This window comes from Barbus barbus, assembly GCF_936440315.1.
Source record: "Barbus barbus genome assembly, chromosome: 40".
NCBI classification, from domain to species: Eukaryota; Metazoa; Chordata; class Actinopteri; order Cypriniformes; family Cyprinidae; genus Barbus; species Barbus barbus.
Genome location: NC_136718.1, coordinates 26,839,230 through 26,851,729, shown reverse-complemented (window position 1 = coordinate 26,851,729; position 12,500 = coordinate 26,839,230). Strand labels below are relative to the sequence as shown.

At 36.9% G+C, this 12,500-nt stretch overlaps 3 protein-coding genes across 3 annotated transcripts in view; 1 reads left to right on the top strand and 2 right to left on the bottom strand.

Annotated features, from left to right (window-relative positions):
- Nucleotides 1-8,668, bottom strand: part of mogat3a (monoacylglycerol O-acyltransferase 3a) — a 16,412-nt gene extending 7,744 nt beyond the window's left edge. Inside the window, exons 1-3 of the mRNA XM_079400230.1 lie at nucleotides 8,305-8,668; nucleotides 7,159-7,337; nucleotides 6,710-6,914 (exon numbers count right to left, since the gene is read on the bottom strand). Coding sequence (XP_079256356.1) covers nucleotides 6,710-6,914; nucleotides 7,159-7,337; nucleotides 8,305-8,398 — 478 coding nt within the window. The 5' untranslated portion in view covers nucleotides 8,399-8,668. The remainder of the gene's footprint in view (nucleotides 1-6,709; nucleotides 6,915-7,158; nucleotides 7,338-8,304) is intronic.
- LOC306859227 (coiled-coil domain-containing protein 171-like) overlaps nucleotides 1-12,500 on the bottom strand; it is a 472,225-nt gene that overhangs the window by 47,366 nt on the left and 412,359 nt on the right. The gene's annotated exons all lie outside the window — the stretch shown is intronic.
- Nucleotides 12,419-12,500, top strand: part of atp1b2a (ATPase Na+/K+ transporting subunit beta 2a) — a 17,377-nt gene continuing 17,295 nt past the window's right edge. Inside the window, exon 1 of the mRNA XM_079400237.1 lies at nucleotides 12,419-12,500. This exon is cut by the window's right edge and continues 169 nt beyond it. The gene's annotated coding sequence lies outside the window, so the exon portion shown is untranslated.

Here is a 12,500-nt window from a genome sequence, read left to right as displayed (position 1 = left end):
TTAAATCTTAAAATAAAAAGTTAGGGTTAACACTGCATCTTTCTGGGGAAAAAATGCAGCGATTAATATATAGTTTATTTATAGTTATTTTTCAAGCTTCAATGTACTGTTAAAAACCCTTCATTATTGTTTATTTAATTCTAACAAATAAGTTCTTGTAAAAACTAACCAAAATTAAAAATATTTTGCTGTTGTTTCCAAACGAAAGGAAATATATCGGTCAAAATGAGTTAATATCGGCAAATATCGGCATATCAGATGTCTGCAAAAATCCAATATCGTGCATCCCTAACATACACCCGTCCATCACAAACAACCTCAACGAACGAGGCGTCTCATCACTGCTCAAAAGTTTGGAATAATTTAGATTTCCCTTAAATAAGAAAATAATGCTTTTATTCATCAAGCCTGCATTAAACTTATCAAAATTGACAGTAAAGACATTTATAATGTTACAAAAGATTTCAAATAAATGCTGTTCTTTTGAACTTTCTATTAATCTGTGAATCCTGGAAAATAAAATGTATGACAGTTTCCACAAAAATTAAATGTTTTCAACATTGATAATAATCAGAAATGTTTGTTGATCAGTAAATCAGTATATTATTATGATTTCTGAAGATCATGTGACACTGAAGACTGGAGTAATGATGCTGGAAATACAGCTGCAGATCACAGAAATAAATTACAGTTTAACACATATTCACATAGAAAACAGCTGTTTTACATTAGAATAATATTTCACTGTTTTTACTGCATTTTTGGTTAAATAATCTATGAAGCCTTGATGAGCAGAAGAGACTTCTCTAAAAACGGAAAATTCGTCATTATTTCAAACTTTTGACCGGTAGTCACAAAACGTCTGAATATCACGTAAAACATTTGTGAATAAAGGTCTGTTTCCATTCCATGTGTTCAAGAGAACAAACCTTTCACTTCTTGGAAACTGGTGCAAAGCATCAGTAATAAAATGTATAAAAACAAAGTGAATAAAAAGTCCCACTGTTCATAAACTGAAGGTGCGAGTCACTCTCTTCATGAACACAGTGAACGAAAGCAGAGAAGACACTCGTTCAGTTCAGTGTATGAGCAAAAAGTGAACATATCGCAATAATGCTGAGCCGACGAGCCAAACTTTGTGTCTACTACAGCGATTTACACAATTTGAGTGAAATCACTGTTTCATCACCGACCCTCGGCTGAAGAAACGCCATCAAACGCAGGAAACGTGACTCACCGCTGAAGCATCACTGAACTATGAGACCCGTGCCTTTTGTATTAAATAGTTTAAATTATAGATGCATAAATAAAACATTCTTAAGACTATTTAGATTTACACCAGCATTTCAGGACAATTAAACACATTTAACCTCACAAAGAACATAATTCAGACATTTAATGGAAAGCACTTTTGTACAGCATTACTGAAAAATGTTAATATAAAGACTTCTATATTTAAATCAGCAAAAAATTAGAGGCAGTAAAACAATTTCACATCTATCTATCTATCTATCTATCTATCTATCTATCTATCTATCTATCTATCTATCTATCTATCTATCTATCTATCTATATATATATATGCACATACACACACATACAAACACACACACACACATACATACGTATATATATATAATCTGATTTCTTTTAAATACTTTTAAATAAGAATGTGCTTAATTTTTTTATTTTTTTATTCATATATTTTTGACAAAATTTTTAACAGCTACAAGAAACAAGTGAAAATTATTCAAATATGAAAAAAAGTAACTAGATTTTTATTGAAGATAAACCTTTTTAAAATCTTATAAATCTAGCCTCACTTCAAAAAACATTATATATATTTTTTTATATTATATTATATATATATATATATATATATATATATATATATTTTTTTTTTTTTTTTTTAATTTATTTAGAAATAAAATTAATTTTATTAGGTTTCTTTTTCCGCTATATATGCAATTATTCTTCTTAACTATAAAAGGTTTTAAAGTTTATTTTTAATAAAAAAAACGAAACTAAATCTAGCTTCACTTCATTAACAATCTTTTCATATCAGTCAAAAAATTTAAAAAAGCATCTTAAAAATGTTGAACCATTATAATCCCTTAAAAAATGACAAAATAATCTGCAAAATGTTTTAATACTTTAACAACAACAAAGAAAAGAAATTAAACCTCCCTTCATTAATAATATTTTCATACGAGTCAACTGAATAAAAAAGTGTGTAGCTGAAATCATCATAATGCATTAAAGGGGTCCTATTATGCTTTTCACTTTTTGAAGTTTAGTCAGTGTGTAGTGTGTATGTTTGGGCATAAAAAGTACCAAGTTACAAATCTCAGTCCACTCCAAGGGGAGATTTTCCCTTTTCAAGAACTACAACGAATGGCTCGTTTGGACTACAAAGTTGTTTTCCGGTGTTTGTGACATCACAAAGCGGCTCATTAGAATATCATTCAATTAAATCCTGCCTACGGAAATATGAATGGTTGGAGGGTGGGGAGAACGCTTGGTTGAGCACTGCACGTTTCAAAATCAAAACCCGGTGCGGGTGTTTTATATCACTATATTTCTGAAGGAAACCAACTGTCTTCAGAAAATTATGGATGTCATTTTCATTTCATCTTGCAAGTAATGTCTGATAAAGCAGCGTTTGTGAGCGCAGCTCTGCTTTGTGTGCAGCGTTACCAGGAAACCTGGCTCTCTCCCGCTCCAACAGCGCCTTAATTAATTTTAATTAATTTGCATATATATGCCGCCACAAATAGTGTAAGTCTATGGGACTATGGTATAAATAAATTCAACTGTATAACAGTTTGACTGCAATTCATGTTATAATGTTAGAATTAAAGAACAATAAACATAATATACATTACCGTAGCACTTATCTGTACATAGTCAATGCAGTTATGTTTAGGCTGTTGTTGCTATCCTATCTAAAACATAATTTAGCCAAAAAAACATCAACAATAACTTTACCGCTTTAATATGTCTTGTAATATCCGTGCGTGCAAAGGTTTTGCGTGATCCTCTTGTTCAATATTCTCGGGGTCTGAACTGATATAGTAAGCAATATAGACGAACTGGCTGTTCTGGCAAGGGGCGGGGCAATACTGAAACACCGTCTAAGCTGCTCGCCAATCACAACGCACTGGGACAGCTAACCAATCACAACACATTTAGTTTTTCGGAAGGCGGGCCTTCATCAAGCCCGGAACTAATCGAGCCGTTTGTGTCAGGCTGGGGAGAGAGGTATTGTAATAATGTAAAAAATAAAGCCACCAAGCATGAGAGCATGTTCTAGTACACCCCCAAAACTAAATCAAAACTTTGTAAAAGAGCATAATAGGACCTCTTTAAAATAAAAAAATAAAAAATAGACTGAATTACTTCATTAAGTTTGAACTCTACATGCATGTTTTATTTTTTATTTTGAAGCATAAAATTCACATTTTATTATTTAAATGCAACTTTGACAGCTTTCTCTGTTTTAATGGTTTATATTTTTGCCACCTGCAGAATCTGCATGACAAGAAATGTATGAAGATTCATTCTCCTGACACCTCTGCTCATCATTCACTGTGTGTGTGTGTGTGTGAGAGAGTGAGTGTGTGTGTGTGTGTGTATGTGTGAGAGTGAGTGTGTGTGTGTGTGTGTGTGTGTGTGTGTGTGTGTGTGTGTGTGTGTGTGCACCTGGTATTCATCACGTCCTGGGGACCAAATGTCCCCACAAGGATAGTAATACCAGTAAATCTTAATCTTGTGGGGACATTTTTTGGTCCCCATGAGGAAACAAGCTTATAAATCATACAGCATAAAGTTTTTTGAAAATCTAAAAATGCACAAAGTCTCCTGTGAGGGCTAAGTTTAGGTGTAGGGTTGGTGTAGGGCAATAGCACACACAGTTTGTTCAGTATAAAAACCATTACGCCTATGGGATGTCCCCATAAAACATGGAAACCCAACATGTGTGTGTGTGTGTGTGTGCGTGCGTGTGTGTGTGAGTGTGTGTGTGAGAGTGAGTGTGTGTGTGTGTGTGTGTGTGTGTGTGTGTGTGTGTGTGTGTGTCTACGTGCGTGCGTGTGTGTGCGTGTGTGTGTGTGCGTACGTGCGTGCGTGTGTGTGTGTGAGAGTGAGTGTGTGTGCGAGTGTGTGTGTGAGAGTGAGTGTGTGTGTGTGTGTGTGTGTCTGTGTGTGTGTGTGTGTACGTGCGTGTGAGTGCGTGTGTGCGTGTGTGTGTGTCTGTGCGTACGTGTGTGTGTGTGTGTGTGAGAGTGAGTGTGTGAGAGAGTGTGTGCGTGTGTGTGTGTGTGTGTGTGTGTGTGTGTGTGAGAGTGAGTGTGTGAGAGAGTGTGTGCGTGTGTGTGTGTGTGTGTGTGTGTGTGAGTGTGTGTGTGAGAGTGAGTGTGTGAGAGAGTGTGTGCGTGTGTGTGTGTGTGTGTGTGTGTGTGTGTGAGAGTGAGTGTGTGAGAGAGTGTGTGCGTGTGTGTGTGTGTGTGTGTGTGTGTGTGTGTGTGTGTGTGTGAGAGTGAGTGTGTGAGAGAGTGTGTGCGTGTGTGTGTGTGTGTGTGTGTGTGTGTGTGTGTGAGTGTGTGTGTGAGAGTGAGTGTGTGCATGTTTATGAGGACACAAATTTGTATAATGACATGGGTATGACAGAGGTATTACAATATGAAGGTGGTTTATGAGGACACTGCCTATGTCCCCGTAATTCAAAAGGCTTAAAAAAACATTCTAAATGGTGTTTTTTTGAAAATCTAAAAATGCACAAAGTCTCCTGTGAGGCTAAGTTTAGGTGTAGGGTTGGTGTAGGGCAATAGCACACACAGTTTGTTCAGTATAAAAACCATTACGCCTATGGAGAGTCCCCATAAACCACAAAAACCAACATGTGTGTGTGTGTGTGTGTGTGTGAGAGAGTGAGTGCGTGTGTGCGTGTGTGCGTGCGTGTGTGTGCGTGTGTGTGCGTGTGTGTGAGTGTGTGTGAGTGACCGTATTACCTACTTGGTTCTGGCTCAGATTTCCACACAACACTTTCACAACATCCCATTACACAACAAGAATAAACAGCAAGGGCAAACACTCGCACACACACACACACTAGGGGTGTGCGATATTGACAAATAACAATATCTTGATATTTTCTGTGATTTTACCGAAAACGATAATATTTTGCTGAGTGTGTTATTGTGCTCTTAAAGGGATCCCTGGGTATTAAGACTTGTATAGCTTAATATAACGTAAATGATGTCTCTTACTGAAATATGTAGTAGAAAACCCATCAAATAATTAAGTTATTTAATAAAAAAATCACATCGTTTTATACATATTTTGAACTATGGGGGGGCGCCATTATTCTGATGACGTAAAATGGTGAGCTACTAGCGCTAACTGTTGCTATTTTTACCACAACACAACTCAAAATAGACAACTCGGAAAATAAAATACTGATGTGATGACCACAGCTACTGAAAGAGCTTACAGGTGGCGATGGATATAAGTATAGGTTTAAACCAAATGCTGTACCATTGATTTTTACACACAAAGAGTCTAAACGCCGTGGATATGGAGGGAAATCCGCGCTGAGAAACTCCTCTAGCGGCCGCGAGTCATGATTACCGTCGGCATGTTTACATCCTAACAGATGGCATCTGACGTTTCTCGTCTCAGTCGTTTGTAAGCTCTTTCAGTAGCTGTGGTCTACAAAAAGGCATTGGGGCTAAAGTAGAGAGTAAAAAGGAGTGGGATTTTATGAAGTTTTATTCGTCCACAGACATCTTCCCATGCTTTTCTCCTCCTATCATCGCAAGGAAAGCAGTCTTACATCGCTTCTCTTGTTGCCCTTCGACTGAAAATGACAACCAAAAGCCCCACAATGTGGTATCGTATCAGTACTTTATTTTCTGAGTTGTGTTGCGGTAAAAAGCCAAAGACTATAGAAATAAGTGCCAGTAGCTCAAAGAGTGCAACCATTTGACATCATCGACGCAGAACGTACTGCGCACATAAAATAATGTCGCCCCCCATAGTCCAAAAACAATGTACATTTTTTAAAATAGCATACATTTTCATGGGTTTTCTACTACATATTTAAATAAGAGACATCATTTACGTTATATTAAGCTATACATGTCCCTTTAAGGACTGCTGTAGACAGCTGACACCCTTAAATGATCTGAGATGACCGAACACCTGAGAAAAGATGATGCCAACCCCTCAGAGGACCTCAGAGGATGCCAACGCTCAGACAACATACAGAATTAAAACAGCCTGAACTAAGTACAAGGTTGAATAATTTGAGCACAGCTGTCTGAAGCTCAGGTGTGCTGTGTTTCAGCATTTCACCCAGAATGCTGTCAGGGCAAGTCTTGTGGTTTTGTTGTGCTCAGATTATTCCACATATCCCAGAACTGATTATGATTTATTGAATGTTCTATTTCTTGTAAACTTTTGGTCAGATGGTGTTTCTTTGTATTGTTTTAATTTTCAACAGTATTCAGGTCTAATGTCTTCAGTTCTTTCTCTCTCTCTCACTCACACACTCTCTCTCTCTCTCACACACACTCACACACACTCACACACACACACACACACACTCACACACACACACACACACACACTCACTCTCGCACACTCACACACACACACACACACACACACACACTCACACACACACACTCACACACACACACACACACACCTCCGGACATGATGTATTCTCTGAAGAAGGGAACTCTGAACCAGAAGGGCAGCATCAGCAGGTATGGCGTGAGTCCGGGGAACATCCGAGAGAATCCCGACGCTTCCACGCAGAAACTCCCGAATCCGCCGGCCACCAGCACGCCGTGAGGATGAAACCCGAACAGATAATTATAACGAGGGTCCAGATCCGCCGTCTTCGTCAGCTACAGAAACCAGAGCACTAGGGCTGTCACTAACCAGTATTTTGGTAATAGAGTAATCTGTCGATTATTCTGACGATTAATCAAGTAATCGGATCATTATAATACATTTTTTTGTGGTAATAAAAATAGTCCATTAAAATGACTTAAAATACATATAGGGCTGGGAAAATAAATCGATGCATCACGAATCAAGATTATTTTCCCAGCCCTAGTCTCTACTGAACACAAGCTCATATAAACTCACTGTGATGGGGAAATAATCCCTGAAATAGGTCCACACATGCCAACTCCTGACCCAGTGCGACCTCCGACCTCCACATGTGGGCGTGTCCCAGTCCAGATACAGCCAACCAGCATACAGCGCGGCCAGAATCCACCAATCACTGAGGCAGAGGAGCACAAACGCTGCCAGACAGACCTGAGCTGCAGACGACAGACGAGTGTGTGATTTATTAGAGCAGGAGTGTGTGACCGAACTCTAGAGCCGTGTGTGTTTGCACGTTCTCTCTCACACACACACACACAGTTACTAATTCTGCTATGACCTGACCGACTGACTGACCGCTGCTGTTTGATGGTTTGTGAAGGTCATAGGTTCAGTTCTGATCCACAAACACAATAAACTCCAGATTGATTTCATGTTATTTTATTTATTTACTTATTTGTACTGTCACTTATTTCAAGTTATTTTATTGTTGTTTTAATTGTTTTTTATTTATTACTGTTATTTATTTCACGCTACCTTATTTTTTATTTTATTTCAATTTATTATGTTATTTGTTTTATGTTATTTTTAACATCTATTATTAATTGTATGATTATATTATTTGTTATATTTTATTATATTAATTTATGCTATTTTGGAGGAGAATTTCTGTCCCTGCATTGAATGTCTTGACAATATGTGCCCATATTTCACCTCTAATTCAAGAAAATGAAACATTTTCAGAAACCAAACTGTACAAAACTGATATGATCAATTAGTCATTGCAACATTATTCCCCCAATTCTAAATTTAACCAATTTCAACTTCATTTTTAAAGTTGATTCAATTCAACTTATTAACTCAGTTTAACTTTAAACAACTTGTAAATTAAATTTTATTATATTTTAAAATTTAAGGCAGCAACTTATTTTTTTACAGTGAAGAAATAAAATCATCCTGTCACAACATTTTTTATTTATTATATATTTTTGTTCATTAAAATCAGGACGAATTGAGTAGATTACTAATCATTATATATATATTCACAGTTTCACAATGCACTTGTCATACTTTTACCAACACATTTTTTTATTTATACAGCACATTTAAAAACAACTTTGTTTCTTTCACAATTAAGTTAAAAATACATTATGGAGTATTATTGTAATAAGGAGAGTTTCTCACCCAGAGCTAAGAAGCTGAAGACCCACTGCACGACTGCGGCTGTCTGCAGACGCCTGCGCAGAGGAAGACGCACAGGAGCGAACTCGATCTTCATCTCTCCACACACACACACACACACACACACACACACACTTCTCTGTCTTCAGACTCCTCAAATCTGTCGCCTGAGAATCCAAAGCATCAGCGCGCGAAGTGCTTACATTCGCTTTTTCTTCATCGAAAACAGTTTTTCTTCTATTGTTTGGACTTGAGCGAGTTTTGGGGCTTTATTAGTGTTTATAAAGTGTTATGAACGAGATCGGAGGAGGCTCTGTTCCGCGTGTTTCGTGCGAGCGCACAACTCTCGAGCGCCAGTGACGTCATCGACCCGCCCCTCCAGCCCTGCGCCAATCAGAGCGCGCGCATCACACAGATCACAGAAAACAGATTTTGCTGTTATTTGATTATTTGACTATTAAACATGAAAACATAAACAAATTTTACAAGTATATTTGTGTGTGTGTGTGTGTGTGTGTGTATGAGTGAGAGTGTGTGTGTGCCACTAGCAGACTGATAAACAGTGTTGGGGAGAAACTAGTTACATTTAACAAAATTACATAATTTAATTACAAAATAAATGTAATTGTAATCAGTTACAGTAACTGAGAAAAATGTGATTTCATTCATTTCTTTCATAAATTGCATACCAATGTTTCAGGAGTTTAGGGGGAAAGGGAAGTGGTGTGTGGCCAAGTATAGTGACCCATACTCTGAATTAGTGCTCTGCATGTAACCCATCCAAGTGTACACTCAGTAGTGAACATACACCCGGAGCAGTGGGCAGCCAATGCTGCAGCACCCGGGGACACAGGATAGGACACGTTTATTCAATAACTGTTTTTCCCCCTATTCTTCATGTCATTCCAGACAGACTGGATGATGATCAGACCAGATCTCAAAAACTGGATTATTACAATTAATGGCCAAATGAATGTTTGGAAATGTAAACTGATATTTCCTCCTGACACACTACAGTAAAAGATACAAATAACTGACTTAAAACCATGTTTAGCTGCTGAAGATACTAATGTTGTAATCATTTTGGCCACCACTTTAATTGCCCAGATCACTTTGAATAAAGAAAAGAAAGATTTAGAGCCAGAGTTTTGTTTATGTATGTGAAATTTAGCTATCAAGAAACACAAATTAATGAATTAAATTAAGTTATATTTTCCTACATCCTGAAAACGTTGGGTTGTTTACTGCACCCAATATCTCGGTTAAAAATATTGTATCATTTGATGGGTTATTCTTAATGTTTAGTGGGGTTTTTTCACAACGCAACCAAAATGATAGATTTCATCAGTCAATTGATGCAACTGAGACAGATTTTGCTATATCTGTGTGAAGAACTGTTGTAAGATGATCAAATCAAACCTAGAGCCGCATGTTCATCTCTGAAATCACTCCGACTGAACTCAACATGCTCCTCTGCTGTTTCATCATAACCAGATCAGAGTTCATCAGTCACACGTGCCCTAGAGCTACTGTACTGGGGGAAAAGTTACTCATCTATCTATCTGTCTATCTATCTATCTATCTATCTATCTATCTATCTATCTATCTATCTATCTATCTATCTATCTATCTATCTATCTATCTATCTATCTATCTATCTATCTATCTATCTATCATCATCTGTCTGTCTGTCTATCTATCTATCTATCTATCTATCTATCTATCTATCTATCTATCTAAGTTTTTTTTTTTCATTTATGTATACATCATCTGAAAGCTTTTATATTTTGGCTGAGAAATCTGGAATCTGAGGGTGAAAAAAAATCTAAATATTGAGAAAATCTCCTTTAAAGTTGTTCAAATGAAGTTCTTAGCAATGCATATTACTAATCAAAAATGAAGTTTTGATATATTTACAGTAGGAAATTGACTAAATATCTTCATGGAACATGATCTTAATATCCTAATGATTTTTGTCATAAAAGAGAAATGTATAATTTTGATCCATACAATGTATTGTTGGCTATTGCTACAAATATACCTGTGCTACTCATGACTGCTTTTGTGCTGCAGGGACACACATGTAAAAGTAATCAGAGCTGGGTAGATTACTTCCAAATTGTAATCCGTTACTGATTCCAAATTGCATGACAAAAAATGTAGTTAGTAATTACAGTACTCGTTGTAGATAACATAATCAGACTACTTTTAGATTACTTTTGACCTAACTCGTTTATCACATTGATTTAAACAGGATAATCTTACACCATATTGATATAAAAATACAAACAGTAGAAAAAATATATTCCATTTTGCCAGGGTGCACACAGCAGGGAGGAACAAGGAACACAGAGACGAGGATAAACTCAAAATAACGGTCTTTAATGAAGACAACAAGGCAGGGCAGACACAGACAGGAACACCGGGGAGTAACGAGTAGACCAGACGAAATCAAACTGAATAGACAGGACTATAATTACACAGGATAATAATAGATAATGAGACGAACACAGCTGGACAAGAATTAACTAATAATCACATTAAACAAGGACAGGAAACAAACCAAATATGGAAACAAGAGGCAGGAACACAAGACACACACGACAGAGGACTGACACATTTGTTGTAATTAACAACATGAAGTGCATTAAACATTACATTACGTCATGGTTTCCCAAACTGGGTTTGTGAAGGAACTGCAGGGGGTTTATGAATTTAATGAAAGCTAATAATTAATTAAATCATAATTTTTTTTTAAATTAAAATACATTTACATTTATGCATTTAGCAGATAAATTAAAATAAATCATTTTAAAATGAATCAAAATAAAACACTTACTGAAAAAATGTAATACTTTATTTGTTTGCCTGCATGTCATGTGACCAAAAGCAACATCAGAGAACCGTGAACATGCAAATGTGATACTTCATTAAATCTTAGGGGTACTTCAAATAAAAATATGTTTTAAACGAAAGAGGATTAGATGACAAAAAAGTTGGTGAATTTTGTGCATTTTAATGTGTTTAAAAGATATTCACCTTTCAAAGTAATACATGGTAAAATAACTGACTGAGTCATAATTCAAATAAAACAAATAATGTGTTCATTAGTAGTTGATGCAACGTTAAAACACTTCTTACACCTGAACTGATTTGTGTGAATCAAATGCTGTGTAGCACCTAATGACTGATCTCGGAGTGAATATCCACAAAACCAGAGACTTTCTGAGTGTTTATAAACGGTAGACTATTTTACAAAAGAAAATATAAAAGATAATAAAGAGGAATTAAGAAGAATCAATAAATTCTGAATAAGTTATTGCCATTGTGTAAATAAATAAATAAATAAATAAATAAATAAATAAATAAATAAATAAATAAATAAATGTAATCCATAAAAAGTAACTGTAGTCTGATTACGAGTATATTAAAATGTAGTTTTATATATATATATATTAATGATACATATATTTTGTAAACAGTGAAGGTCATTGAAATACATATAAAAATATAGCTAGTTTCAGCCTGCACATACCAGAATATACATCAAAATGTATTTTGGGTCAAGAAAATATATGCCCAGTCTTACAATAGCATACATTTAGGCTAAATGTGGATGGAATGGTCACATCAAAACAATGATTTAGTAGACTAGCCTACTGTTTAATTTTGCTACATTTTTATGAAACATGGTAAATTTGCTTTGTGGTGGTGACTGTGACCCTGTATTCTTCTCTTCAGAAATGTCTTAGCTGTTGCCATCTTCACAATGAGCCGCGTGCGGTGTCTGTACACGATGTTCCGTCGCTCTAAACGTCAATGCAACTCGGTGAAGCGGAAACGCAAACACAGACACCGACAGATGCGCGACGGATCAGCAAGCGATCGATCGATCCGCGCGAATAAACGCACCGGAGCATCACCGGAGAGTCGCCGTCAGACGCGCGGATGCGGAGCCGCTGGACCAGCGGGGGCGTGGCCAGGAGAGAGGAGAGAGACGCGATTGGCTGGAGAGCTGCAGATGGAGGCGGGGTGTCGGAGCTTCTGTTCCGCAGAAGATTGGGGGGGGGGGGGGGGGGGTATTACCGGGTGCGCGTGCGCTCAGCGCGTTTTTACCGCAGTGTCTCTGGATTAGTGCGCGGCGCTGCGGCACTCCGCTCGGTTCTCAACGGGAAGAGCAAGAAAAAGCGACTGAACCG